Source organism: Polyodon spathula, chromosome 45 (assembly GCF_017654505.1).
Source record: "Polyodon spathula isolate WHYD16114869_AA chromosome 45, ASM1765450v1, whole genome shotgun sequence".
In the NCBI taxonomy this organism is placed as follows: Eukaryota; Metazoa; Chordata; class Actinopteri; order Acipenseriformes; family Polyodontidae; genus Polyodon; species Polyodon spathula.
Window position 1 is genome coordinate 738,775 of NC_054578.1, and position 27,502 is coordinate 766,276.

Here is a 27,502-nt window from a genome sequence, read left to right on the forward strand (position 1 = left end):
AAACTGATATTTTCAACAATTATTCAATTGTTATACATTTATATATACAACTTAATGCAATCTCAAACTAGTTTCTTTGCAAATTCCTTTATTGATCTTTTTTGTTGATTAACTCGTTAAAGTGCAACATTATTATTATTATTATTATTATTATTATTATTATTATTATTATTATTATTATTATTATTATTATTTAGTTTTTAGCTTCGTTTCCAATGTACAGAATAGCAGGGCCTGGATAATATTTTTGTTTCTTTGGTGAATCTCCCCAAAACTTCCAGTTATGCATATGACCTTCTTGTCAAGGATTTGTGCCGCAGAACATTTTAGTGAACACAACTTTATTGATCATAAAACAAAACAAAAAAGCCATCGCTTAAAATGAGGTCATATTTTCAGATTGTGTGAATGCAGGACCTTTTGAGTGTCATTTTTAAAAGCCAGCAAAAGTGCTTTTCCTGTTTTTGTGCAACCTGCATGACTGGAAAGAACAAGTCTCGAAGCTGCTCAATGCACCACCTGCAAGCCACCCAGACGATGTCCTTTCACCTGGATGTCTTTTATAGTCGTTCAGTTTGCAATCCTATAATAACGAATACTGCCACACCTCCATAAATGAACTGTCTGAGGCGGGACTTCTTATTTATATATGAAGCGTACAAAGTGTTATTGTGAAAAGCTTTTCGATTATGAAAAGGTCCACAGAAATGACAAGTTAAATTATATTAGGAGGCTGTGAGGATCCAGTGGTTAAAGAAACAGGCTTGTAACCAGGAGGATGAAATCCCAGCTCAGCCCTCCCTGTGTGGGGACCCCGAGCGAGTCACTGAACCCCCTTGCGCTGCGTCTCTGGGGTGAGACGTTGTTGTAAGAGATGCACGGCTCACACACCCTAGCCTCCTGTAAAGCGCTTTGTGAGGGCGCTCCGCTATGAAAGGCGCTATATAAAAATAAAGATTATTATTATTATTACAATCAAATATTTCATGCAAAAGATCAACGTAAACTGCATTTTAAAAGGTAAGCATTGCCACGCACAAACACGGCTTTCTTTTTGAAAGAAAAGAAATGAAAGAGGAAGCGCGTTGCCCACATTCTTCAGCTGTTGCCCTCTGTCTGTTTCAAAGTGTAAATGAATGCATTTAAGAAAGGATTTTTAACCCTGAATGCTTTATAAATATCCTTTTAATCACATTAATAGCTTCAGTTTTTGTCTTGTGAGAATTTCCTGGGTTTTAAGGTGTTCTACCAGACTAAGCCTCTCTCAACATTCAGCATTCAGGGTTTCGCTGCTGTGTGAGTTCATCGGTGTATTTTAAGGCTCTCTGTTCGAGTGAAACTCCTCCCACATTCACTACAGTGATATGGTTTCTGTCCTGTGTGCATCCGTTGGTGTCTTTTAAGATTTCCTAATTCAGTGAAGCTCTTCCCACAGTCACTGCAGCGGTGCGGTTTCTCGCCCGTGTGAATTCGCTGGTGATTTTTAAGATGTTCTAACTGAGAGAACCGCTTCTCACAGTCATGACAGTGGTAGGGTTTCTCGCCAGTGTGAACACGCTGGTGGATTTTAAACGTTGACAAACGACTGAATCTTTTCCCACACTCAGTGCAGTGATGAGGTTTCTCTCCTGTGTGAATGCACTGGTGGATTTTAAGCTGTGAGAAGCATCTGCAGCTCTTCCCACAGTCAGCACAGGGAAATGGAGTCCCTCCAGTGTGATTTCCCTTGTGAGTTTTAGGAGAGTCTATTTGACAGGAACCCTTCCCACCAGATAACTGGACAAGCTGTCCCAGGCTTCGAAATTGTTCACACACACAGAATGTGCCATCTCTGTACCCTCTAGAAGCAGCACCTGTACAGTTGCATTGTCTTCTCGGGGTGTTGTCTCTCTGCATTTCTTGCACTGCGGTTTGCCACTGGAAGAGTTTTTGCAGTGGGGTGATGCAGTGGAGTCGTGTTCTCCTTCATCTACATTACAAGCGAAACAAAGAGAGACAAAGGGTATTGTAAAGCATTCTTACACTTTCTTCTGCAGGGCTCCCTCTCATAACCATGACCAACTCCTGTAGTGAACTCTGATGAGAATACAGTCAAACCCGCTTCATATCACTCCTGTTAATGTCAGCCTGCTTTTAAAGGTAGGTTAACGTTATATTTACTAAATTAATAATTTGTGTAATATATATATATCCTCTCTCTCTCTCTCTCTCTCTCTCTCTCTCTCTCTTTAACATGCTGCTAAAAAGCTAATAAGTAAACTAGTTACTCTCCTGTTACTTGAAGCTTGTTTGCAGTGTTGCTTTGCAGTACTGTGTTGGTGTTTGCCTTCTAATTGTTTGTATAAAGTTATTTAAGGGTCTTGTATTCAATACAGCCCTGTGTACAGCGTGTGGGCTCCAGTAATAAACCACTAAGATTGTACCTTGTATGCATCCAGCCGAACTGCTGACATAAGAGCAGTAAATCGAAATCCTTCTCAGAATTCCCGGATTCTGGATGCATGTAGAGTTTTACATTGCTGGAATCCTCAACGCGGGCATCCTCACCTCAACACAACGAGTTAACCTTGGTATGTGTGTTGGTGAACCGTTCAGCGCTTTATTACACAAACCGAAAACGGATGCGTTTGTTCTTTTATGTTCAATAAAAAAATTAAAAAAAAATGAAAATAACCAATTTTGCCAAGTAAAAAAAAAAAAAAAAAAAACACCCCCAAACTCAACAAAAAAATCAAATGAAAAAATGCAAGCCTTGTTTATAACTTGGTAACATAAAACTGACCAGTTTGCAAAGAAAACCGCGATTAACCCAAGGAACTGAACCCACCCCCAAACAAAACAGACTAAAATACGCATCATTTACTCAAACTGTTCTAGTTTGAATCTGGATGTTCCCCCCAAGAAAATGTGGAGTAAACCAAACTCTCTCCAGTGTGCATAGCCCACCTGTCAGCTGCAAAGAAACCACGGCAACCCCCATGTGACTGCATTGCTGTGCTCAGCTTTACTCACACGATGTGCTGCTAGTGGATGGCGATGCTCCTTCCTTCTTTTCATCTGCGGCTCTTTCCTGAGGGGTGTGATGTTTCCTCTGACTGGACCCCAGCACAGTGCCCTCTTCTCCAACACTAGAACAAGTGTCTTCAGAGACACGCTGACTGGGTTTCACGCAGACCAGTTCAGGAGGACAATCCCCACAGTGGCTGGATTCCAGCTTAACGATATTCTCCTCCAGCGTGTTCCCTTTAGAAACTTCCTCTGTGATGTGAACACACTCCAGTTCCACAGCCTCCTCTTTAATGCGGACAGCTTCAAGTTCAGGGCTCTCTTTACTGTCACAAATTGCCAGCTCTGTATTCTCCATTATTCTTCCACGCCACTCCTGATCACAGATTTCCTCTTGTGTGGAAACAGCTTCTATCACTGGCCCCTCCTGCGCTTCACTGAAAGCACGTCTCTCTGCAGGATCTGTGGGAATCACATTGGTACAAGTTTTTAACTCTTCCCTTACTGCAGGGGCTTTTCAAAACTCTACTGATAAATACACCGGGGTGATTCCAAGCTGACCCCATTCTGTGTCTCTTTGGATCAGGTTTATGTTGGCTTTTATAGAAAATGCATCTCTGTTTGTTATTACAATGCTATCTCGAGGTTAAGGTTTTCATGTAAAAGGCACACGTGATTATGCTGGGACAGGAAGTAAATGGTAATGTTATAGAACTGTGTGATCTATTTTGGATGAGTGGCATCTACACTGGCATAGAAAGTGAACGGTGTATTTCCAAAGAGACTCTCATATACCGTCATACTGGGTCAGTGCATCTCATGACCTGGCATTCAAGTTTCTTTTATACTGTGTGTCCAAATGATTACCAGGACATTCTGCAAGCTGAAAACGAGGTTGTGGTCAAATATTGTCACCAAACGCGTAGATCTGAAAATATTCATGGTCTGTATTTCATAAGTTGAGAGAAAGGTATCTTGAAAGTTAAGCTGTAAATGTGTTAGTTGCGGTCTGTGGGCAATCCAGCTAAAAAAAATTACAGCAATGTTTAAATGCACTCATGCATTTTAAAAGCACAGGTCACTAACCCTCACCTTGCACCCTGGTGAATAGTCCCCGGTTCCCGTTCCTGCGGCAGTCTTGTTCACTCCAGTCGGGGTTCATGTTTCTGAGAGGTTGGTTACTGTCCGCATCTGCAGCGCTCATGCATTCCCGCACCGCTTTCAACTCGCTCTCTGATATTTCCAATCTCAGCTTCAGCCTTTCATTCTCTTTCTCCTTCCCAGCCATTGCAATCTGAAACTCGTTCAATTTACTGCCCACAACTCTTGTGATTTCCCACAAGACGGTGTCTACAGCCGCTTTCACTGCGTGCTCGATGGCAGAGCCGAGCTCGTCTTGCAAGAGCGAAACGGACACGCTGACGTCCATCCTCGCCGGGTTTAAGTTTGGAGACTCTTGTAGAGGGATCTTCTTTGGATTCAGAAACACCGGCTTTGGTTCTAGTGTTACTGATTCACATATAATTCCCATTCATATCTAAATCTGCGCTCCTTCGGCTGTGATAAAGAAGGAACACAAACAAGAGACGGGATTAGTCGTTCACTGTCCCGGGTCTGTACTTATCAATCCTGGGTAAAAGCATTACTTAAACTGTTCGTACGAACAGAGCTTAGAATATTCGCACGCACGATTAAAATCCGATTTATCAATCTTGCGTGCGACGCTCTTACACTCATGCAGTGATGGTGTGTCGCTATCCTGTATAATAGGGGGTCAGAACCGTTTCTTGCAGGGTGCAGTCTGCTAACATTTCCACGCAAAGGTGTATGTTGATAAATAAGGTTGATAAGTAAGGTCAACTAAATACAGCCCCCACCCCCCTGACAAGCTCAACTTTTCTGTAACAGAAAAGTCTCAGGACTCCGTGCAGGGAATACAAACACATGCATGACTAGAAAACATTTAAACCCATAAACCCCCCCAAAAAAATCAGTTTTAAAATCACTAGTGACCGTCGCGATCTCTCCACCCAGCCCCCTGCCTTATCAAAGCAAACTCTTCTATTTATCAATGAAATGAAGCGTCACTGGCAGTGGGCGTGTCTGGTTGTAAGCGACGCGTGTTATTGGAAACACTCTGATTGGCTGGAATCGGCATGAATGAACCGGTCCGCCACGTTGGCTCTACCTGCCCATGCTTTACTATGCGAGCTGACACGGCGCTGGAGCCCGAATGGCGCCAGTTTCGCTCTTTTTCTGCTCGGCAATGGGAGCTCTCTCTTGGTGTTTTGTTATGCCGCAGGCTGCTGGCTCTGCCTCGTTGCATTTAGACGAGATTGCATGATTAATTCGGTTTCTTAACGCGTTGGGAGCGTTTGTTTGTTGTTAACAGAACTGTTTTTGACTGCAGAGAGAGAGGTAAACAAAACTTAATTCATTTTTTTTTTTTTCCCAGTGCATATCCATTTCAAAACAGAAACTGAACAACACACACACACACACATAAAAAAAATAAATAAATTGCATTTTTAATTACGCTAGTAGCCACAGGGCAGCGCCACTGCTAACCCGCGTTGGTATGCAGTGCAAAGTTAGCAGACCTGCAATTCAAAAGCGGGGATTTAAAAACAAACAGATCAAATAGATTCAGTATCGGAGAACGATGGTTTAACCGTATTCTTTCGGGATTATACGCGGACATAGATAAAGCAAGAGTTATTTACCAATGTGTTTCTTTCTCTTTCCTCCCTTGCAGAGACGAGCCGCCCGCAAAGCGTGTTCAACTGTACCGTAATGCGTGCAATAGCGGCGCATTGCAAAATGTTAATTTATCTTTATCTGCAATCTGAAATGACAAACCTAACAATCCTGTCTCCTTTTCTTCAGTGAGAACGGATCAGCCTCGCTCACAGGGAGTTTCTGAGATGGAAGCAGCTCACGTCAGCCCAGAGCTTCCTATTCGATGGGTTGTTTCTGCAGACAGGACTGTTAAGATCAAGGAGGAAGTGACTGAGCTGGGGTGCGACCAGGCCAATGAGCGGATCCTGCAGGAGGAAACGCCACCTTCTAGCATCACTGAGAGAGGTGAGGGAAACTGGAGTGCACCTCTATAGAGGGGGGGGCTTTATTGAAACAGGGGGGAAGAGAGTCTGTGGAATGCACTGTGTTAGGGAGTCATTTATTTTAGCTTGGCTTCTTCACTGGATTTCACCTGAAAGCTGTTGACAGTCCAGTTCGTTTACATTCCCCATTAATAAATTACCCCCTTTTTTAACCTGCTTGTGGCAACACCAGGTCACTGTGTGACAATACTATTGATGACCTAATTTGCATGGAAACAATATGTCTTTCTCAGATAGTCTGAACTACACATGAGACTGGATTGCTGTTAAGCTCAGACTGTGAATACGCGAATATCCTGGTCAGGTTTTTCACTGTGTTAGATGTGTATTATTTGAATAGGTCTTCAACTGACTCAGTTATGAGACACAAAGTTGCACGTTATCTAAATATTGTAAAATAATTTTGCTCCAGGTAGATAGCAATGCTAGACAGCACACATCAGCTCAATATTGTTCAGCAACTGATATTATGCGTGCAGTTTGGATTGCAGGGCATGAAGGGCAGGGCAATGCTGCCTTCACTGGGCGTGAAGCTTTTTTGTGCACTCATCATGCACCCCTGGCTAATACATCAATTAGACTAGAGGCTTTGATCCAGCCTCAGCAGTGTCAGCGAACGTTTGAAAAAGAGACAGAATTTCAGGCAAACTGGCTGAAGATGTGCCCGTGGCTGGAGTGTAATAGCGATAGTGATCAGATGAGTTGTTTGGTTGGCTTAATTGCAGTTTGCTAACTGCTGTTACAAAACCTATACAGACAACGTGGCTTTGGGGGAAGAAAACAGAAACCCAGTCAGGCAATGGAGAATGCCGTCGTCTTCTCTAGCAGAGTGTTTGCAGTTTTAGCAGCTCTATCTGTAGCTTTATTAGGCTCGCCGTCTCTGTGTTTTCTTTTTGCTTTTCGATTTTTAAGGGGTGCAGGTAAACGCCGGTCCCTCTTGCATTAGGTGCCGTGCTGTAATGTGCACACCAGGTTCGAATGCTAAAACAATTTCTGGAAAGGTGTGCTTTGTGATCGATAGCAGGCATTCGGGAATGCGTTTTTATAAGGTGTGTGATGCATCATAGTTAAATAAAATGTCTTCTGTTTTTTTTTTTTTAGGTACTGGTGTGAAATCGGTCCGTCTTGGTAGAAGACGAGCGTCAGAAATGGCATCTTCTCACATTACAGAGGACAGCCCAGAACTGGGACCTGTTCCCATTAACAAAGAAGCCACAGCGCTGGAGCCTGTCCCCATTAAAGAGGAGAGTCCTGTACTAGAATCTGTCCATATTAAACAGGAGAGTCCTGTACTAGAATCAGTCCATATTAAACAGGAGAGTCCTGTACTAGAATCAGTCCATATTAAAAGGGTTATTCTCAATTCTAAACCCTTAAGCAGCTCTCTTTGTCATGGATGTGGGAAGAGTTTTAATCCTGAAGGAAACCTTGAAGCATCTCCTGGAAAGACTTTGCATCGCTGTGCTGGATGTGTGAAGACTTTCAGGGAGTCAGGAATCCTGAACGGACAGCAGCAGACAGGCACTGGAAAGACTCCATATAACTGTCATGAATGCGGGGCGGATTTCAGACCCCACAGCAGCGTGAAACACCACCTGCCAGTTCTGAAGGTACAGCTGGGTTATCCTTGTGAAAGGCAGGATTCAGAGATGGAGCCTGTCCGCATTAAAGAGGAGCTTCCTGAGCTGGACCCTGTCCATGTTGAAGAGAAGCTTCCTGAGCTGGAAGCGGACCCTGTTACAGAGGAGACCCCGGCACTTGAACCTGTCCACATTAACGAGGAACGTCCCCTGGTAGAAAAAGCAACAAGTGAACACCTTTCAGGTAAGATTGAAAGCGTGCAGAGATGAATGGCAGGGTGTATTGCTCTATTGAAAGCGTGCAGAGATGAATGGCAGGCTGTATTGCTCTATTGAAAGCGTGCAGAGATGAATGGCAGGGTGTATTGCTCTATTGAAAGCGTGCAGAGATGAATGGCAGGGTGTATCGCTCTATTGAAAGCGTGCAGAGATGAATGGCAGGGTGTATTGCTCTATTGAAAGCGTGCAGAGATGAATGGCAGGGTGTATTGCTCTATTGAAAGGGTGTGCAGAGATGAATGGCAGGCAGAGGTGTGTATTGCTCTATTGAAAGCGAGATGCAGAGCTCTATTGATGAGATGGCAGGGTGTATTGCTCTATTGAAAGCGTGCAGAGATGAATGGCAGGGTGTATTGCTCTATTGAAAGCGTGCAGAGATGAATGGCAGGGTGTATTGCTCTATTGAAAGCGTGCAGAGATGAATGGCAGGGTGTATTGCTCTATTGAAAGCGTGCAGAGATGAATGGCAGGGTGTATTGCTCTATTGAAAGCGTGCAGAGATGAATGGCAGGGTGTATTGCTCTATTGAAAGCGTGCAGAGATGAATGGCAGGGTGTATTGCTCTATTGAAAGCGTGCAGAGATGAATGGCAGGGTGTATTGCTCTATTGAAAGCGTGCAGAGATGAATGGCAGGGTGTATTGCTCTATTGAAAGCGTGCAGAGATGAATGGCAGGGTGTATTGCTCTATTGAAAGCGTGCAGAGATGAATGGCAGGGTGTATTGCTCTATTGAAAGCGTGCAGAGATGAATGGCAGGGTGTATTGCTCTATTGAAAGCGTGCAGAGATGAATGGCAGGGTGTATTGCTCTATTGAAAGCGTGCAGAGATGAATGGCAGGGTGTATTGCTCTATTGAAAGCGTGCAGAGATGAATGGCAGGGTGTATTGCTCTATTGAAAGCGTGCAGAGATGAATGGCAGGGTGTATTGCTCTATTGAAAGCGTGCAGAGATGAATGGCAGGGTGTATTGCTCTATTGAAAGCGTGCAGAGATGAATGGCAGGGTGTATTGCTCTATTGAAAGCGTGCAGAGATGAATGGCAGGGTGTATTGCTCTATTGAAAGCGTGCAGAGATGAATGGCAGGGTGTATTGCTCTATTGAAAGCGTGCAGAGATGAATGGCAGGGTGTATTGCTCTATTGAAAGCGTGCAGAGATGAATGGCAGGGTGTATTGCTCTATTGAAAGCGTGCAGAGATGAATGGCAGGGTGTATTGCTCTATTGAAAGCGTGCAGAGATGAATGGCAGGGTGTATTGCTCTATTGAAAGCGTGCAGAGATGAATGGCAGGGTGTATTGCTCTATTGAAAGCGTGCAGAGATGAATGGCAGGGTGTATTGCTCTATTGAAAGCGTGCAGAGATGAATGGCAGGGTGTATTGCTCTATTGAAAGCGTGCAGAGATGAATGGCAGGGTGTATTGCTCTATTGAAAGCGTGCAGAGATGAATGGCAGGGTGTATTGCTCTATTGAAAGCGTGCAGAGATGAATGGCAGGGTGTATTGCTCTATTGAAAGCGTGCAGAGATGAATGGCAGGGTGTATTGCTCTATTGAAAGCGTGCAGAGATGAATGGCAGGGTGTATTGCTCTATTGAAAGCGTGCAGAGATGAATGGCAGGGTGTATTGCTCTATTGAAAGCGTGCAGAGATGAATGGCAGGGTGTATTGCTCTATTGAAAGCGTGCAGAGATGAATGGCAGGGTGTATTGCTCTATTGAAAGCGTGCAGAGATGAATGGCAGGGTGTATTGCTCTATTGAAAGCGTGCAGAGATGAATGGCAGGGTGTATTGCTCTATTGAAAGCGTGCAGAGATGAATGGCAGGGTGTATTGCTCTATTGAAAGCGTGCAGAGATGAATGGCAGGGTGTATTGCTCTATTGAAAGCGTGCAGAGATGAATGGCAGGGTGTATTGCTCTATTGAAAGCGTGCAGAGATGAATGGCAGGGTGTATTGCTCTATTGAAAGCGTGCAGAGATGAATGGCAGGGTGTATACTCTACAGGGTAAGACACATCTTGCTGCTCCTTCTGGGCACTTGAAGGCACTCAGCCTGGGACCTTGTGCCTCACAACCAGGGTGGGGTAAATCCCATTCAAAACATGTTTTCTGGTGCTCAACATTTTCAAATGGGGACAGTATGAGGAGAGCTGTGTGTTCTGCACACATTGCTTTTGACATCCACTGCTCCCCCAATCATCTGCTATTGAACACTGATAATGTTTTGTTAACCCTTTGCTGCCTAATCAGAATTCCCATACTTGGACATGCACGTGAACGTGCTGTGTTTTATTGCTTGTTGTCTGGTACCCTTAAATCAGAATTTAAAACCCAATATATTAATAGAAAGGTCTGAAGTAGCTGTTTCCAGTGATATCATTTGTTAACTAGTGGAATATTGCAAAATAAATATGTAAGCCACGCCCTCCATAGAAAAAAAAAATTAATAACTGCTAATATCGACAAAGATATTAAAAAAAATAATCTGGATATTACAGTTGTGACATTTTATGAGGATTTCAAATAAGTTTTCAAACATTTTGTTCCGTTGACAAGCTAGGGTCTGTCCGAACCACAGTCTGTATGTAAAAATGCCCCAAACAGCGCCATCTTATGGAATTTGGCGGGAGTAAGTAAAATATCATTAAGTTCTTTATCTTATGCAAAACCTTTTATACTGAAAATATACAAATACAAGTAAAAGCAAATTATTATTATAATTATTATTATTATTATTATTATTATTATTATTATACACGTATTTCTTACATTTAAAGTGCACGAAAAGCACATTCTTATTATTTTTGGCATACACTACAATAAGTAAGCTAATAATTAAGTAATAATAAGTAAGTAAACACTAATTGCGTTACTATATTATTACATGCAAACGCTATAGAAAAAAGATCAATACACCCAACAAATAGTAAAGACAAGTATGAAAGCCAGGTATGTTATATAAAGCAGAATAACAGAGCCTATATTTTGCACAGCACTGCAAGAAAAAAATGATAGAAAAAATTAACTATGATGATAAAGCAGTAGATGTACAAGTAAATACACGCCAATTTTGCATGAAAGTGCAAACAGTTATTGCAGTCAGTGCAAGCAAATAATGTACCGTCACTGTCAAACACAGGCAACCCGTCAGTTTTCAAGTGTTATCTTATCTCGAACTTCCTATGTAACTCGGCTTCAGAGTTGGGCTGCCGATTGCATTTCCTGTACGTGACTTTCTTGAAGTGCATCATTAAAAAATACACAGAGGGGAAACGTGTGTTTCTAGAGCCCAGAGTTTACTCAATAACACGCTTCAGAAAGGTTTGATTACCACACGGCTTGTTGGAGACATCACAGAACACAGGGTGCGTCATCGGTCAAAAATGCATTAAATTAAAACAGTCTGGCGGCAAAGGGTTAAAGGTAGTTTTGAAATTAATTTGGCTTGTCTTCCTTGACACCCATTATGTAAAAGGAGGCTGACGTTTAGCAGGAGTGATTAAGCAGATTTGACTGTATTCTCTAAATCTGCGGTCTTCAGAGTTCACTCTAGGAGTTTGGTTGTGAGGGAGAATCTCTAGAAGGGTGAATGTGTAAGAATGCTTTACGATAACCTTTGTCTCTCCTCCTTTCTTTAGTTTGTAAAGCAGATGAAGGAGAACATGACTCCACTACATCACCCCTCTGCAAGCCACTTACTCTGGAGAGTACAGAGACTGCAGATTCTGCGTGTGTGAACAATTCTGAAAATCAGGGCAACTTGAAGACCTTGACTGGTTCTACTAAAGACGGGAAGAGTTCCCGGCGATTAGGCTCTCCTAAAACTCACAAGGGAAATCGCACAGGAGGGACTGTATTTCCCTGTGCTGATTGTGGGAAGAGCTTCAGTCGTTTATCAAACCTTAGAAGACACCAGCGCAGTCACACAGGAGAAAAACCACATCACTGTACTCAATGTGAGAAGAGTTTCTGTAGAATAGAACTTCTTAAAACTCACCAGCTAATTCACAAAGGAGAGAAACCACACCACTGTAACGATTGTGGGAAGAGTTTCATTTGTTTATCAAAGCTTAAAAGACACCAGCATGTTCACACAGGAGAGAAACCACACCACTGTAATGGATGTGAGAAGAGGTTCGCTCGAATAGAACATCTTAAAATTCACCAGCAAATTCACAAAGGAGAGAAACCACACCACTGCAGTGATTGTGGAAAGAGGTTCTCGCGAATAGACTATCTTAAACATCACCAGCAAATTCACAAAGGAGAGGTAGCACACCAATGTAGTGATTGTGGGAAGTGTTTCACTATATTAGGGAGTCTTAAAAAACACCAACGAATTCACACAGGAGAGAAACCGTACCAGTGTAATGATTGTGGAATGAATTTCAGTCGAACAGAGAGCCTTCGAATACACCACCGAATTCACACAGGAGAGAAACCACACCACTGCAATCAATGTGGGAGAAGCTTCACTAGAGCAGAGTGCCTTAAAAAACACCAACGAATTCACACCAGAGAGAAACCGTACCACTGCAGTGAATGTGGGATGAGTTTTACCCAAACAGGCAGACTTAAAATACACCAACGAATTCACACATGAGAGAAACCCTGAACGCTGAGTGTTGGGGGGAAAAAGTTGGTGGAACACCTTTTAAAACCAGAAAGTTCTCTCAGGACAAAAACCCTGCTGCTGGAAAGATTAATGTGTTTAAATGTATAATGTATTTAGAGTTAAAAATAATTTAACAAACAAGCCCCTCTCTTATATATGAAAAAAAACAGTAACGACCATCATGGGATTGTTATTCTTTGCCTTCAAAAGAGACTTTCGCACATCCCTCCAAGTTCTAAAGGAAGGTAGCGTACTGATGTATTGCATTTACAGTGCATGGTTTCGAATTATAATGTTGTTTAAATGCTTGTATTGATATTTGTTGTCTCTATATAGCATGTGAAGCTGACACCCTGGGATCCTTCAAGAAGCTGCTTGATGAGATTTTGGGATCAATAAGCTACTAACAACCAAACGAGCAAGATGGGCCGAATGGCCTCCTCTCGTTTGTAAACTTTCTTATGTTCTTATGTTCTTATGTGTCTTTGATGCTTGATGTAGGTGTTTCTGCAGTATTGCCCATATCTAGTAGTTTAGGTATTTAGCTTCTGAATAAACTTTTGAGTTTCTTAAACGGCACTGTCAAGCATTTAGTGGGACCCAAGGCATAAAAGATAGATTGTTAGATTGAGCGCTGCGCCTGTGTTTTGAAACCCTCTACTGGAAGCCCAGATTAACAGACTAATCTGAAAAATCTCCCCTTCAAACAGGCTACCTCAATTAAACAACAGGTAGGCGATCTGGAGAGGCAATGACCCGTGTTGACAAAGTGCCTTGACTTTCTATTGTATTATTGTTATACGATGGATAAGACCAAATATGCATATCGAAAAGGATATAATGAACCAAGTTTATTGTACGATGTACAGAAAGAACCGAGCGTAATGAAATAGCCAGTATCGATGTTTTCACCCTCTGGGAGATCTAACGGGTAACGCAGACCCATACCCTCTCCCCTCCTCAGTACTCCGTTCCCGGGACGTACAGGAAGATCAGGAGCCGCTCTTCGTCGTCACGGAAATTGTGTATTTGACAGCCTATCGTGAAAGACAGGCGTTTCATTTCCCTTCCAGTATTTCACATTACTGTACTCTTCACCTGCCCTGTTGATTCCATACTTGTATCAAGCAGATGCAGCGCTACAGCACAAGGCCTGGCTCAATGCTGTGCATTTGATTACTATAGCAAGGGGGTCAAACAAATAGCAGCTTTGTGATTGGCTAATTCATCCTACTCTACAACTGCATTTCTACCGTGCATATAAAGGAAAACACAAAAGCTTCAGTTTTGTCATTTCAGTTAACGTTCCCCCCCTCCCCGCGTTTTTGATATTTTGGGATTAGAGTCAGCGAAACAGGCTGTGGGAATTACATGGTTATTTTAACTGATGCGTCAACAGAAATTTTAAAGGTTTACAAAACTCGGAAATGTTGCTGAATTTGTCATTCAGGGTTGTTGTTGTTGTTGTTGTTTTTTTTTATAAAAATCTATTTTGTCTGTTTGATACTTTTTAAAGGTTTTAAAGGGCTTGTTTCCAGCAGAAGTCTGTTACGTTTTTAAAGAGTGTTTCAATAGCGAATCGAGTCATGATGTACGATTTTAAAGAGCTGTCTCAGTAGCTAGGCTAAGTGTTGATGATTCTGCCTTGGTTTTTGGGCAATGTTCTTAATGAAGTATCAATGATAACACATTTTAGGGAACTTACATCAGTAGAATACAATGTAAACAGAAAAATGTGTTTTTATTTTTTTTTAAATAAAGTTTTGATTGCATGACACTACGTGAAATTTGTTGTTTTTCTTTTATTGTCATTTGTGAATTTCTATTAAAAATACCGTGAATTTTCCAGGACTCTGTAGGACTGCTGCCATAATACTCTTTCCTATCGGCTGCTTTCTGACTTTCTTTGTGTCCAAATAAACTTCGAAATCTTATTTGTCTCACTGATATTGCTTATCGGTTTCATATTTCTTACAGGGGCTGGGATTCTCAAGCTCACTGCATTAGGTGGCAGATGTGATTCTTTGATTGTCCAGGATCTCTCTGCGAAACAAAAAATCATCCTCATTCTGTTTTACAAAAATAACTTTCAAGAATGACTTCAAAAACTGAAACATTACCTTCGTATGTTGTTTTCCTTGTATGCGATGGATCCAAAACAAACAGAAAGCACTTTCTGAAAAACCGTGAGCACAATGTACCCTCCTTTTTAAATTTTGGAAAGGCTGTGTTGCACTGTAGCCATTCTGAGGTGTTGCCTGTTCCCTTCATGCATTAGTATTAAAATGATGCAAGAGAAACCAGTATTAATAACTATAACAAGGAGCAGAATTGTGTGCGATGGTGATGTTGAAACACCTTTTTATATTTAAAATACACGTGGATTGTATTTCCTCAAAGGGAGAATGATACCGTTAGGGGGCACACTCGTTGACGACAGCACAGTGGAAGCCTGTGACAGATGAAGTCTGGCCACAGGAAGAGAGCGTCTGAAGATAGAGTTGGATGGGGAAGGATTTGTTTTATTGCTTGCTGTCTGAACTGATAGAAGTTACTGTTTCAAAATGGTTATCTAGGTGCAGGTAATACAGCGGTGATCAAGGAACAGACAGACAATGACCCAGATAATCCAGGTGCAATGATGTTTACTTTAACAATCCAGTTGGTTGATGACCCAAATACAGCGGTAAAGAATAAACAATGCCTGAGAAGCAATAGTGCAGCGAGTGTTGCTTTATTGTAATCCACGGGTTTGGTCCCGAAATAATGAACAGTCCCGTTTTCTAAATGCCCACACTTAACACAAAACACAAACACAAAGTCCACAGCAAGTGCTAAAAGTGCCCGTGGTGTGTTTACAGTTCTCTGTGAAATAGTGCAGTGTTGTCCGGGTTTAGTCCTGGCCTTCGGAGACAGCCCCGGATCGTGTCAGCCTTCTAAAAAACAAACACGAACAATTTATACACGGCTAACGGTTCACAACACAGGTCTCCTTTCGGTTAGCATTAACCATTTATAACATTAATCGTGAGCCCTTGGTTAACAAGTGCAGCCGCTCCTCCAGTCTGCGGCTGCCACATCGTTTCCCTTCCGCTTCGATGATTTTAATGTACCGGAGCTCCGCCCCCCTTTCTAGATAACCAGCTTCTGCCTAACCCTGGGAATGAATTGTCAGGCCATCCAGTCCGGGGCACTCTGTTCCCTTTACACAGCGCCCTCACAGGTCGGGAGGGAGATGTGTCCCCAAGAATCATTTTATCTCCATCATAGTTCCATAGAAATAGAACCAATCCCAATGGTGTATATACAGTTATGGTTAATGGGGATTCGCAGGTGTAAATGTTCACCAGTCCATGTTGGCGCGTGCCAGGTGCGATATGCGTGCTTCTTTTTGTCTCATTTAGTTTCACCGTAACAAATAAAGGAGGCGGTCCTTAGACAGATAATAACCTGGTAAGTGCGTCACCTTTTTGTTTAGAACAAAGAGAATAGCGATAGATAGCAAGACCTGAAAAAAACATCAATAAAATGGCTTAACATTTACTGAATACAATTTCGTACATTAGAAACTTGTTCTATGAAAACCTCGTTCTGTGAACAAACTTAACCTGTGTGGGACCAGGTCCAACATTACAATTTTCCCTTTCCAGTCCGACATCTGGACCCTGTCCCACATCATCAAAAAGACGTCAAGCGCAGGTCGCTAGTCAAGAAAACCTTTCAATGGCCGAAAAAAATAATAAAAAAAGATGTTTCTCTTAGCCCCGTGCATTACAGAGATAACACGGACATAAAGGAGATAGCTGCTTCTGCATCCAGCGCTCAAAGAATATCACAGACACTGGCAGAGCTGTTTGAGATGTTATAGTAATAAAAGATGTCTGTGATATTCTTTGAGCGCTGGATGTGGAAGCAGCTATCTCCTTTGTGTGTGTCCGTGTTATCTCTGTAGTGCATAGATAGATCAGAGAGGTCCTTTTTTTTTGGCTTCATTCAGCTCCTATCGGTCTCACTCGGCCATTGCAAAGTTTTTCTCTGCTTTTTCTGGAGAAAAAATGACTAGAGACCTGTGCTAGTGATCTTTTTGATGATAGGACTGCAAAGGGTTAAATTATTATTATTTTTTATCACATTAAATCTCTTCAGTGACAGGGTTTTTGTCTTGCAATAAGTTTCTGTTTTTTTAAGCATTCCCACCAGAAGAACTCTTTCCCAACATTCCCGGCTACACACAGTGGTACCGTTTCTCTCCTGTGTGGGTTCGTTGGTGTTTTCTAAGGCCCTCTGCTCGAGTGAAACTCCTCCCACATTCACTACAGTGATATGGTTTCTCTCCTGTGTGAATTCGTTGGTGTCTTTTAAGACTTCCTAATTCAGTAAAGCGCTTCCCACAAACATTACAGTCGTACGGCTTCTCTCCTGTGTGAATTCGCTGGTGATTTTTAAGATGCTGCAATTGACAAAAACTCTTCTCACATTCATTGCAGTGGTGTGGTTTCTCTCCTGTGCGACTGCGCCGTTGTCTTTTAAGGTGTGATAAATGACTGAAACTCTTCTGAAACTCAGCACGGGAAAATGGCGTCCCTCCTCCTGTGTTATTTCCCTTGTGAGTTTTAGGAGATCCTAATGGACGGGAACTCTTCCCACCTTGAGTAGAACAAGGAAAACTGTTCAAGTTGCCCTGGGCTTCAGAATTGTTCACACACAAATAACGTGCAGTCTCTATACTCTCCAGAGTAAGTGGTCGTCTGTCTTGTGCAGGAGGGATTTGAACACTCAATTTGTTTACATTCTCTTCCTGGGGTGTCATTTCACTGCGTTTCTTGCTCTGCGGTTTGCTACTGGAAGGGTTTTTGCAGAGGGGTGATGCAGTGGAGTCGAGTTCTCCTTCAACTACTGTAGAAGCTAAAAAAAGAAAGAGATCAAGGTTATTGCACAGCGTTCTTACACATTCACTCTTCTGCAGGGCTTCCCCTCATAACCAAGACCAACTCCTACAGTGAACTTATAATAGTTAAACCCGCTTGATAACACTCCTGTTGGAGGGCTCCCGAGTGGCACATCCAGTAAAGGCACTCCGCGTGGAGTGCAGGCCGGCCGTGGACGGGAGCTCCCAGGAGGCTGTGCACAACTGGCCGAGCGCCGCCCGGGTGGAGAGGGTCTAGCTCTGCCAGGGTGTCCTCGGCTCACCAGCGACCCCTGTAGTCTGGCCGGGCGCCTGCAGGCTTGCCTGTAAGCTACCAGGAGATGTGAGGTCCTCCAACACTATAGCTCAGAGGTGGCTGCATGGCAGGCCTGCAGAAAAGGTCGGCTGACGGCACACGTTTCGGAGGACGCATGTGGCCATCATCATCCCTCCCGGTGAGCCGGATCGAAATAAAAACAATTGCACATATAAAAAATTTGAGGAATACGGGTATAAGATCAGGTTTATATGCAAGTGCTGTATGAAATTATTTCTTCTGGTGACACTTAGCAACCCGATGAGACATCCCAGAATTATAAAGCTGTGGGAGCAGTCTACCAGAAACAGGGAGAGATCTAACAGCATTCAAAAGCGGTATCTAGCAGATGCCACAGCAGCAAGGATAGTTATGTTGCAAGCCATTGATATAGTGGTTGGGCAGCCTCCCTAAATAGAGATGGAATGACCAAAAATATGAATCTTCAGCACACTTCAGAGCTTAGTTACCAGTTTCTGCAAGATCAACAGGGTGCTCAATGCTGCTTGTGTTGTATAATTACCTCTAAACCCCAGTTCACATTCAGGTGGACGATCATCACACAGGCTGGATCCCAGCTTGTTGTTCTCCTCAAGTGCACAGGCATTATTTTCAGTAGGATCTTCCTCTGCGATGGGGACACATTCCTGTTCTATGAATTCCTCTTTAATAGGAACACATTCCAGTCGAGGGACCTCTTCATCTTTAACACACGCCAGCTCTGTAACCTGCTTTAGACTCGCACACCACTCCTGGTCAAAGGACACCTCTTGTTTGTAAACTGCTATCCTTGACCCCTCCTGTGCTTCAGATTTAGGTATAGCACGGCTCTCTGTGGGATCTGTGTGAAAGAAAATTGTACAACATTTTAACTCTTAATCACTAGCCAGGTTCCTCTACAAAGACAGCCGCTTGTCAGACTTCTATTGAAAAGACTTCATTTCCCAGAATTCCTCATCAAACAGGTAAACAGTTGATAGTTTAAGTGATCAGCTGACCTGAGACAGCTGTGTGTAATTCACCGGGAGAAGGTCGGTATAAAAGCCCTGAGTAAATAAGACTTGTGAGACTGTGCGAGGGTGAAGACCTGTTTAGAGCCGAGTCCTGACAGAGAGACTGTATCACTGAATCAGCGAACTTGAATCTGTGTTTCTGTATCTTTATTATTGTGAACGCTTGAATTTTCTCAGCTAGCAGATCAGCCAACTGACAGAAAGGTTATCTATATTATTTACCTTTCCCAGAAAAAAAAAAAAAACATTTGCAGGCAGTTTAATCAAACATGAAACTCGAATTTGCTGCTGCCTGTTATTATCAAAGATCAGGCATAACTATCACCCCAGTGAAATGTGCGTTACATTTGCAGGAGGCAAATAAAAAGCTAACACACGAATACGAAGCTGGCTGAAAACGAAGCCCTTGCGCCATGAGAGTTTGCAAAGCACGTGTTTTTTTTTGTCACGTGAATAGCAACGTCACCGGGTTCTCCTTTGGACAATGACGTGAATAGAAACGTCACCGGGTTCGCCTTTGGACAATGACGTGAATAGAAACGTCACCGGGTTCGCCTTTGGACAATGACGTAAGCAATGAAGCCCGCTTTAAAAACGCAAAGGTGTTTTAAAAAGAGTACGTCGTTAATTTTCAAAAGCAGTTTTTTTTTTTTTTTATTTCCACCACAATTCATTCACTATTACAATAAAAAACACAATGTGGATGAACGCGGGTATTCCTCTGATTAGATTTACTGAAATGTGAGTCTTTAATAAAAGTTATAGGGAACAAGTCTTGAGCCCACCTTTAGAGAGCAGCACAGTTATGCATGTTTCATATTAAAAGCGATTTTCATGAAAAAAAAAAAAGTTTATCAGCCTTAATTCTAAATCGTTGCCCTGTTGCTGACTATGTGTGTAAAAACGTTATTTAAAGAGACGGAATGATACCAGCAACTATTAAATAAAATAAAGACAAATCCCTCTCACCTTGTAATAGTCCCTGGTTCCCGTTCCTGCGGCAGTCTTGTTCACTCCAGTCGGGGTTCATGTTTCTGAGAGGTTGGTTACTGTCCGCATCTGCAGCGCTCATGCATTCCCGCACCGCTTTCAACTCGCTCTCTGATATTTCCAATCTCAGCTTCAGCCTTTCATTCTCTTTCTCCTTCCCAGCCATTGCAATCTGAAACTCGTTCAATTTACTGCCCACAACTCTTGTGATTTCCCACAAGACGGTGTCTACAGCCGCTTTCACTGCGTGCTCGATGGCAGAGCCGAGCTCGTCTTGCAAGAGCGAAACGGACATATTTAAGTCCATCTTCTCTGGTTTTAGATTGAGACTCGAGTAGAGGGAATCCTCTATATCTATTTATTTATTTTTTTTATTAAAAAATGAATTCATATAAAGCCTCTTCTGCTGTAGTAAAGAAAAAACAACAGCAGAGTCGTCTAAGATTACAAGAAGTAACTTTCGTGCTCCAGTCTGTCTAAGATCTCATATAAAACGGGGAACTGACTCTGCTGTTTCAGACCTCAAGCTGCTAAACGCACACCAATAAACAAAGGTGATGCAATGCTGGACAAAACAAAAAACCAAAAAAAAACAACATCAGCAGCTGCAATCGCCCCTCTCTCTCCCAGCAGAAGCAATGCAACGTTTCAATGTCCTGCAGCTGAGCGATTGCGTCACTGGCAAGGTCTGCACAGATGCGCATCCTTGGAGAGCTGATGCGTGACGTCACTAAGCTCCGGACGTTTAAATCTGTGCAGATCTTCAAGCAATCCGGTGACCGGACCGGCGGAGGCGATGTTTGACGCTACAGTATAACCCCTTCTTCTTGGTGTCTGTGTCAGTTTACTACATTCTGAAAAGAGTTTACAGTAAAGCCAGTAATCCAAGCAATGATGTGCCTGCCTGGAACTAGAATGGGGAATGTAAGCTAACTGGACAGTCATCAATCTGGTTTCTGCTGAACTAGCTCGCCATGTGCAACTTTATAAATGAACCGGCTATTCTATAAATGAACCAACATTTCCTTGGTCATTTTATGAACTGATATAATTAATGTAACTATTATCTGTGACCTTGTTTTAAATACATAAATGAATCTCCTGTTTTAATACATATCACCACATCTATTATTATTATTATTATTATTATTATTATTATTATTATTATTGTTTTCCTGTTGATTATACCTATACTGTAAATTGCAATAAATAAACTTTATCCATCTCTGAACTAATTAATAAAGCTAATATCTCTGTGTACTTGTTTAAAATACATAAATGAATCTCCTGTTTTAATACATATCACCACATCTATTATTATTATTGCACTGGACGGTACCCTAGTGTAATAATCCGCCTGCTCTCTTGATTAATCGATAAACTCACACAGAACTACAGATCCCATCATGCCTCCCGTCCCTCCCCTGCATCGAGCCCCAGCGCGTCCAATCACGGGAGCGCTCCTCGGCTCGGAGTGAGCCCGCAGCCAATGGCAGGCGAGAGAGGGGGCGGGTTTGTTTCGGGCCTCACAATGGTTTCCCTCACAAATTCATTGCATTGCATCTGATAACCGGCACGGAGACTCGCATGCGATTAGATGCACTGGAGACAATCCGCTTCGTGTAATAATATTTTTTAAGAACAATATTTCCGTGGTCGAAGATAATAATTGTGTCACACTCAGGCCTGCGGAGAGAGCGGGGAGGCCGGGGCCCGCTGCCCCTGGCAACAAACAAACAAACAAACAAACAAACAAAAAAAAAAAAAAAAAAATTCACCAAACAACACCTGAACAGTTTAGGGGAGTATCCGCGTCCAGGGCAGCAATAAGCTCAGTAGCCCGCTGAACCGACGTCCTGCTGCAAAGCCCACTCCGGGTTTCCCAGTGTGTTTCTAACGGCGCGGCTGAATCAACCAGTAAGATTTTAAACACAAATTCATTGCATTGCATCTGATAACCGGCACGGAGACTCGCATGCGATTAGATGCTAACTGTGAGACCCTCCGCTTTGCAGTGTAATAATATTTTTTAAGTGCGATTCCCTCTGTGGCAGGGTCAGTGTGAAGATAATAACTGTGTCGATTCCCTCTGTAGTCTTTGCAGGGTTTTCAGTGTGTTTTAACTGTGCGATTCCCAAACTGTGCAGGGTTTTCAAACAAACCAGGGTTTTCAGTGTGTTTCTAACTGTGCGATTCCCTCTGTAGTCTTTGCAGGGTTTTCAGTGTGTTTCTAACTGTGTGATTCCCTCTGTAGTCTTTGCAGGGTTTTCAGTGTGTTTCTAACTGCGATTCCCTCTGTAGTCTTTGCAGGGTTTTCAGTGTGTTTTAACTGTGCGATTCCCTCTGTAGCCTTTGCAGGGTTTTCAGTGTGTTTTAACTGTGCGATTCCCTCTGTAGTCTTTGCAGGGTTTTCAGGGTGTGTGTTTCTAACTGTGCGATTCCCTCTGTAGTCTTTGCAGGGTTTTCAGTGTGTTTTAACTGTGCGATTCCCTCTGTAGTCTTTGCAGGGTTTTCAGTGTGTTTTAACTGTGCGATTCCCTCTGTAGTCTTTGCAGGGTTTTCAGTGTGTTTTAACTGTGCGATTCCCTCTGTAGTCTTTGCAGGGTTTTCAGTGTGTTTCTAACTGTGCGATTCCCTCTGTAGTCTTTGCAGGGTTTTCAGTGTGTTTCTAACTGTGCGATTCCCTCTGTAGTCTTTGCAGGGTTTTCAGTGTGTTTCTAACTGTGCGATTCCCTCTGTAGTCTTTGCAGGGTTTTCAGTGTGTTTTAACTGTGCGATTCCCTCTGTAGTCTTTGCAGGGTTTTCAGTGTGTTTTAACTGTGCGATTCCCTCTGTAGTCTTTGCAGGGTTTTCAGTGTGTTTTAACTGTGCGATTCCCTCTGTAGTCTTTGCAGGGTTTTCAGTGTGTTTTAACTGTGCGATTCCCTCTATAGTCTTTGCAGGGTTTTCAGTGTGTTTTAACTGTGCGATTCCCTCTGTAGTCTTTGCAGGGTTTTCAGTGTGTTTTAACTGTGCGATTCCCTCTGTAGTCTTTGCAGGGTTTTCAGTGTGTTTTAACTGTGCGATTCCCTCTGTAGCCTTTGCAGGGTTTTCAGTGTGTTTTAACTGTGCGATTCCCTCTGTAGTCTTTGCAGGGTTTTCAGTGTGTTTTAACTGTGCGATTCCCTCTGTAGTCTTTGCAGGGTTTTCAGTGTGTTTTAACTGTGCGATTCCCTCTGTAGTCTTTGCAGGGTTTTCAGTGTGTTTTAACTGTGCGATTCCCTCTGTAGTCTTTGCAGGGTTTTCAGTGTGTTTTAACTGTGCGATTCCCTCTATAGCCTTTGCAGGGTTTTCAGTGTGTTTTAACTGTGCTATTCCCTCTATAGCCTTTGCAGGGTTTTCAGTGTGTTTTAACTGTGCTATTCCCTCTATAGCCTTTGCAGGGTTTTCAGTGTGTTTTAACTGTGCGATTCCCTCTATAGTCTTTGCAGGGTTTTCAATGACACTCTGCATTTATTAGTGATATCCAGTGAGAGGCGCTGCCAGGAACACTCTGCATTTATTAGTGATATCATAAGAACATAAGAAAGTTTACAAACGAGAGGAGGCCATTCGGCCCATCTTGCTCGTTTGGTTGTTAGTAGCTTATTGATCCCAGAATCTCATCAAGCAGCTTCTTGAAGGATCCCAGGGTGTCAGCTTCAACAACATTACTGGGGAGTTGATAGCGATTCAACAGTGAGAGACGCTGCCTGCGTGTTTGTGACTCACAGGGGCAGCGCACGCCTCAGTCCTGCTCTCTGATATCCACTGGGGTTTATTTTGGAAGTGTGGGTTTTAGAAGTCTTTGGGGTGAGACGTTGTTGTAAGAGACTCTGTGGCTCATGCACGGCTCACACACCCTAGCCTCTTGTAAAGCGCTTTGTGGTGGTGCTCCACTGTGAAAGGCGCTATATAAAAATAGATTATTATTGTTATTATTATTATTATTATTTTTATGTAAAGATAACCTTTTATTGGAGTTAGGAAGGGAAGCATACTGAGAGAAGGATCATGCCTGGTTTATCTATATCAGTATCTCAGTTTAGAGACACTCTTCACACTGTGTGATCTCTACCTGCTGATCTGTTGCTGTTGCTTTCAGGTGCCTGTTTACCTGGGAAGGAACCAGACTGCCAGAGCCGTGCTGCTGATCTCCTGCTGACAATCCCTGAAGTGAGTTTCTTATTATTTTACTCTTCAATCCTCGTTCAGCTTCACCGCTCTGTTTCTGATCGTATCAGTTTATTTAACTCTGAACACAAGTCTGATCTGAGTTATAGAAGTCACAGTGGTGTGGAGTGATCTGTATTCCTGTCATTGCATGCAGAGAGACCTTTCACAGTCATGCTTTAGTTTCAAGGAGCTCTACACGATGCTGGCATGCAGAACTGTTTAAACAAATCTAATGTGGGGTTTGCATGGGAATGGAAGTTTCCACACGTTATATTCATGCTTATTGCATCTCCTGCCTGGTTAATTCTGTGGGTGCTTACAAGCACCAATAAGAATACATGCAAATCTGTCACAGCGCTAAAAATAAGCTTCATTGTCAAATCTCAAGCTTTTCAACAGTACCCTTTGTCTTGTGTGAAGGCAATGCTGTCATTTTCTAAGCAGTGTTGCCGAGGCTCTTCTGCTTGAGTGGTTACACGTGTGGGAGCTTTCTGTACGTGTTTGAATATTTCTCTGCTCAGAACTGTCTTTGTTTCTGTGATTTTTGGTCTGTCTCTCCTTCCTTTATAGAAAATCTCCTTTACCTCACTCAGTGCAGCGTGTTTGTGATCATGGTAATGAATGGAGTCTGGAGCTGGGAACGCAAGCTCATAGAATCTAACAAAGTGATTGTAACAGATTGTATTCTGTCTTTTTTTAGGAAAACAAAGCTGGTATCCTTGTGAAAGAGAAGATTCAATGATGGGGCCTGTCCATATTAAAGAGGAGAGTCCTATACTGGAATCAGTCCATATTGAAGAGGAGAGACCTGTACTAGAATCAGTTTATATTGAAAGGGTTTTTCTCAAGTCTAAACCCTTAAGCAGCTTGCAGGGCTCTCTCCCCAGTCCTGGATGTGGGGAGAGTTTTAATCCTGAAGGAAACCTTGAAGCATCTCCTGGAAAGACTCTGCATCGCTCTGCTGGATGTGTGAAGACTTTCAGGGAGTCGGGAATCCTGAACGGACAGCAGCAGACAGGCACTGGAAAGACTCCATATAACTGTCATGAATGCGGGGCGGATTTCAGACCCCACAGCAGCGTGAAACACCACCTGCCAGTTCTGAAGGTACAGTTGGGTTATCCTTGTGAAAGGCAGGATTCAGAGATGGAGCCTGTCCGCATTAAACAGGAGAGTCCTGAACTAGACCCTGTCCATGTTGAAGAGGAGGGGAACCATTTTAAAACAAGCAGCTTGCAGGGCGCTCTGTCCTGTGCAGAATGTGGAAAGAGTTTCCGTCAGTTAAAAAGCCTGAAACTTCACCAGCAAATTCATACAGGAAAGATACGATATGGCTGTGCTAACTGTGTGAAGAGTTTCAGTAGATTAGAGCAACTTCAAGAGCACCAGCAAATCCACATTGGAGAGGAACCACATGTCTGTGCCGACTGTGGGAAGAGTTTCAGCGATCCTTTCAACTTGAGGAGACACCGCGTAATTCACACTGGAGAGTATGTCTGTGCTGACTGTGGGCAGAGGTTCAATCGTGTAGACTATTTGAAACTTCACCAGAGAATCCACACTGGAGAGAAACAACATGTCTGTGCCGACTGTGGGAAGAGTTTCAGTCAGTTACAAACCCTGAAACTTCACCAGAGAATCCACACTGGAGAGAAACAACATGTCTGTGCCGACTGTGGGAAGAGCTTCAGCCAGTTACAAACCCTGAAACTTCACCAGAGAATCCACACTGGAGAGAAACGGCATGTCTGTGCCGACTGTGGGAAGAGCTTCAGTCAGTCAAGCTGTTTGAAGGTACACCAGCGGATTCACACTGGAGAGAAACCTTATCTGTGCAGCGAATGTGGGAAATGTTTCCGTCGATTAGTAAGTCTTAAAACCCACCAGTTCATTCACGCAGGAGAGAAGCCACATCACTGCGATGACTGTGGGAAGAGTTTCAGTCTGATAAACCAATTGAAAATGCACCAGCGGATTCACACTGGAGAGAAACCGCATGTCTGCGCTGACTGTGGGAAGAGTTTCAGTCAGTCTGGCACTTTGAAAAGACACCAGCAAATTCACACAGGAGAGAAGCCGCATCACTGTTTTGACTGCGGGAAGAGTTTCAGCCAAATAAGCATCTTGAAAATGCACCAGCAAATCCACACTGGAGAGAAACATTATGTCTGTGCCGACTGTGGGAAGAGTTTCAGACATTTACAAAACCTGAAACTTCACCAGAGAATCCACACTGGAGAGAAGCGAGATGTCTGCACTGACTGTGGGAAGAGCTTCAGATGTTTACAAAAGCTGAAACTTCACCAGCTAGTTCACACAGGAGAGAAGCCACATCACTGTAACGACTGTGGGAAGAGTTTCAGTCGGATAGACAAATTGAAAATACACCAGCGGATTCACACGGGCGAGAAACCGCATGTCTGTGCCGACTGTGGGAGGAGTTTCAGTCGGACAGACAAATTGAAAGCACACCAGAGAATTCACACAGGAGAGAAACTTGCTCACTGCGCACACTGTGGGAAGTCTTTTCCTGCTTCCGGTTCTCTTAAAAGACACAAATGCAAGTTGTGAAAGTTTGGGCAGAACGTCAAGCCTTGGGAATTGGCGAGCTGTCGGCCTCACTGGATGTCCTGTGGTGCTCGCCCTGCCTCTCTGATCACCTGCACTGTCAGGCGTGGTAAATCAGAAAGTATGATAAAGCCACATTCTCGACAGGCAAATAATACGCATGATCACATTTCGGTGCCGTTTTCATTGATAAACAAGCCTAGGCAGTGTTGTAAGGGTTAATATAACTATTTCTGTAGGTTTTTACAGCATTAATGACTCTCTGCTAACTAGCTTTAAAAGAGCAAGTAGCCAAGCTCCGAAAAATAAATCTGGGATTCAGAATGGAAGTGATCGTTTAAAAGGTTTTGCGTTAGTGTGATTTGTGCATCCCGAGGTATGTTTAGAGTCACACGAGTGTGCACGGTGTCTCGCATTGTCTTTATTGTGATAATAAAACTGATTCAATCAAGTTCATTGTTTCCTGTTATTATTATCAGGCATGATCAAATTCCCAGGTTTCCCTGGAATTATGTGTTTCCATGACTCCCGGTGGCATTTCTGAGATGTCAGCAGATCCAAGTTGGGTTTTTTTTTTTGGGGGGGGGGGGTTATGGTGGGAGAACAATATGATAGGTAATATGATAATATATTTGTTTTTATATAGCACCTTTCACAGTGGACCACCATCACAAAGCGCTTTACAGAGGCAGGCTGTGAGCTGTGCGTTATATGCAGAGTCGCTTACAATAGGACATTGATTTAACATCTCATCCACAGAGCACAAGGAGGTGAAGCGACTCGCTCAGGGTCACACACAGCGAGTCAGTCAGTAGCAGAGGTGGGATTTGAACCCGTAACCTTCTGGTGACAAGCCCTGGACTTTCACCATCTTTTCATGCAATCGCATTGACTGTGAAACTGCGCACAGATTTG

The 27,502-nt window shown here is 43.1% G+C and overlaps 3 protein-coding genes across 3 annotated transcripts in view; 2 read left to right on the forward strand and 1 right to left on the reverse strand.

Annotated features, from left to right (window-relative positions):
- LOC121305860 overlaps nt 1–27,502 on the forward strand; it is a 189,323-nt gene that overhangs the window by 65,942 nt on the left and 95,879 nt on the right. The gene's annotated exons all lie outside the window — the stretch shown is intronic.
- LOC121305977 lies at nt 942–4,203 on the reverse strand. Its single transcript, XM_041237703.1, has 3 exons — nt 4,099–4,203; nt 3,013–3,468; nt 942–1,969 (listed from the first exon to the last, which is right to left on the reverse strand). Exons 1-3 carry the CDS (start codon nt 4,166–4,168, stop codon nt 1,746–1,748), a joined length of 750 nt encoding a protein of 249 aa, XP_041093637.1. The 5' UTR covers nt 4,169–4,203; the 3' UTR covers nt 942–1,745.
- Nucleotides 5,593–27,020, forward strand: LOC121306006 (zinc finger protein 271-like). The gene is made up of 4 exons (XM_041237742.1): nt 5,593–6,090; nt 7,230–7,952; nt 11,624–12,584; nt 25,582–27,020. Exons 1-4 carry the CDS (start codon nt 5,931–5,933, stop codon nt 26,588–26,590), a joined length of 2,853 nt encoding a protein of 950 aa, XP_041093676.1. The 5' UTR covers nt 5,593–5,930; the 3' UTR covers nt 26,591–27,020.

Bases quoted from the DNA above. Each gene is read 5' to 3' on its own strand.
- LOC121305977 (XM_041237703.1), bottom strand. From the start codon at position 4,168: ATGAACCCCGACTGGAGTGAACAAGACTGCCGCAGGAACGGGAACCGG. The intron at 3,469-4,098 runs GTGAGGGTTAGT...TGATTCCCACAG, and splicing joins ACTATTCACCAGGGTGCAAG to ATCCTGCAGAGAGACGTGCT. The intron at 1,970-3,012 runs GTGAGTAAAGCT...CTTGTAATGTAG, and splicing joins ATCCACTAGCAGCACATCGT to ATGAAGGAGAACACGACTCC.
- LOC121306006 (XM_041237742.1), top strand. From the start codon at position 5,931: ATGGAAGCAGCTCACGTCAGCCCAGAGCTTCCTATTCGATGGGTTGTT. The intron at 7,953-11,623 runs GTAAGATTGAAA...TCCTTTCTTTAG, and splicing joins AACAAGTGAACACCTTTCAG to TTTGTAAAGCAGATGAAGGA. The intron at 12,585-25,581 runs ATGAGAGAAACC...GAGAATCCACAC, and splicing joins ATACACCAACGAATTCACAC to TGGAGAGAAACAACATGTCT.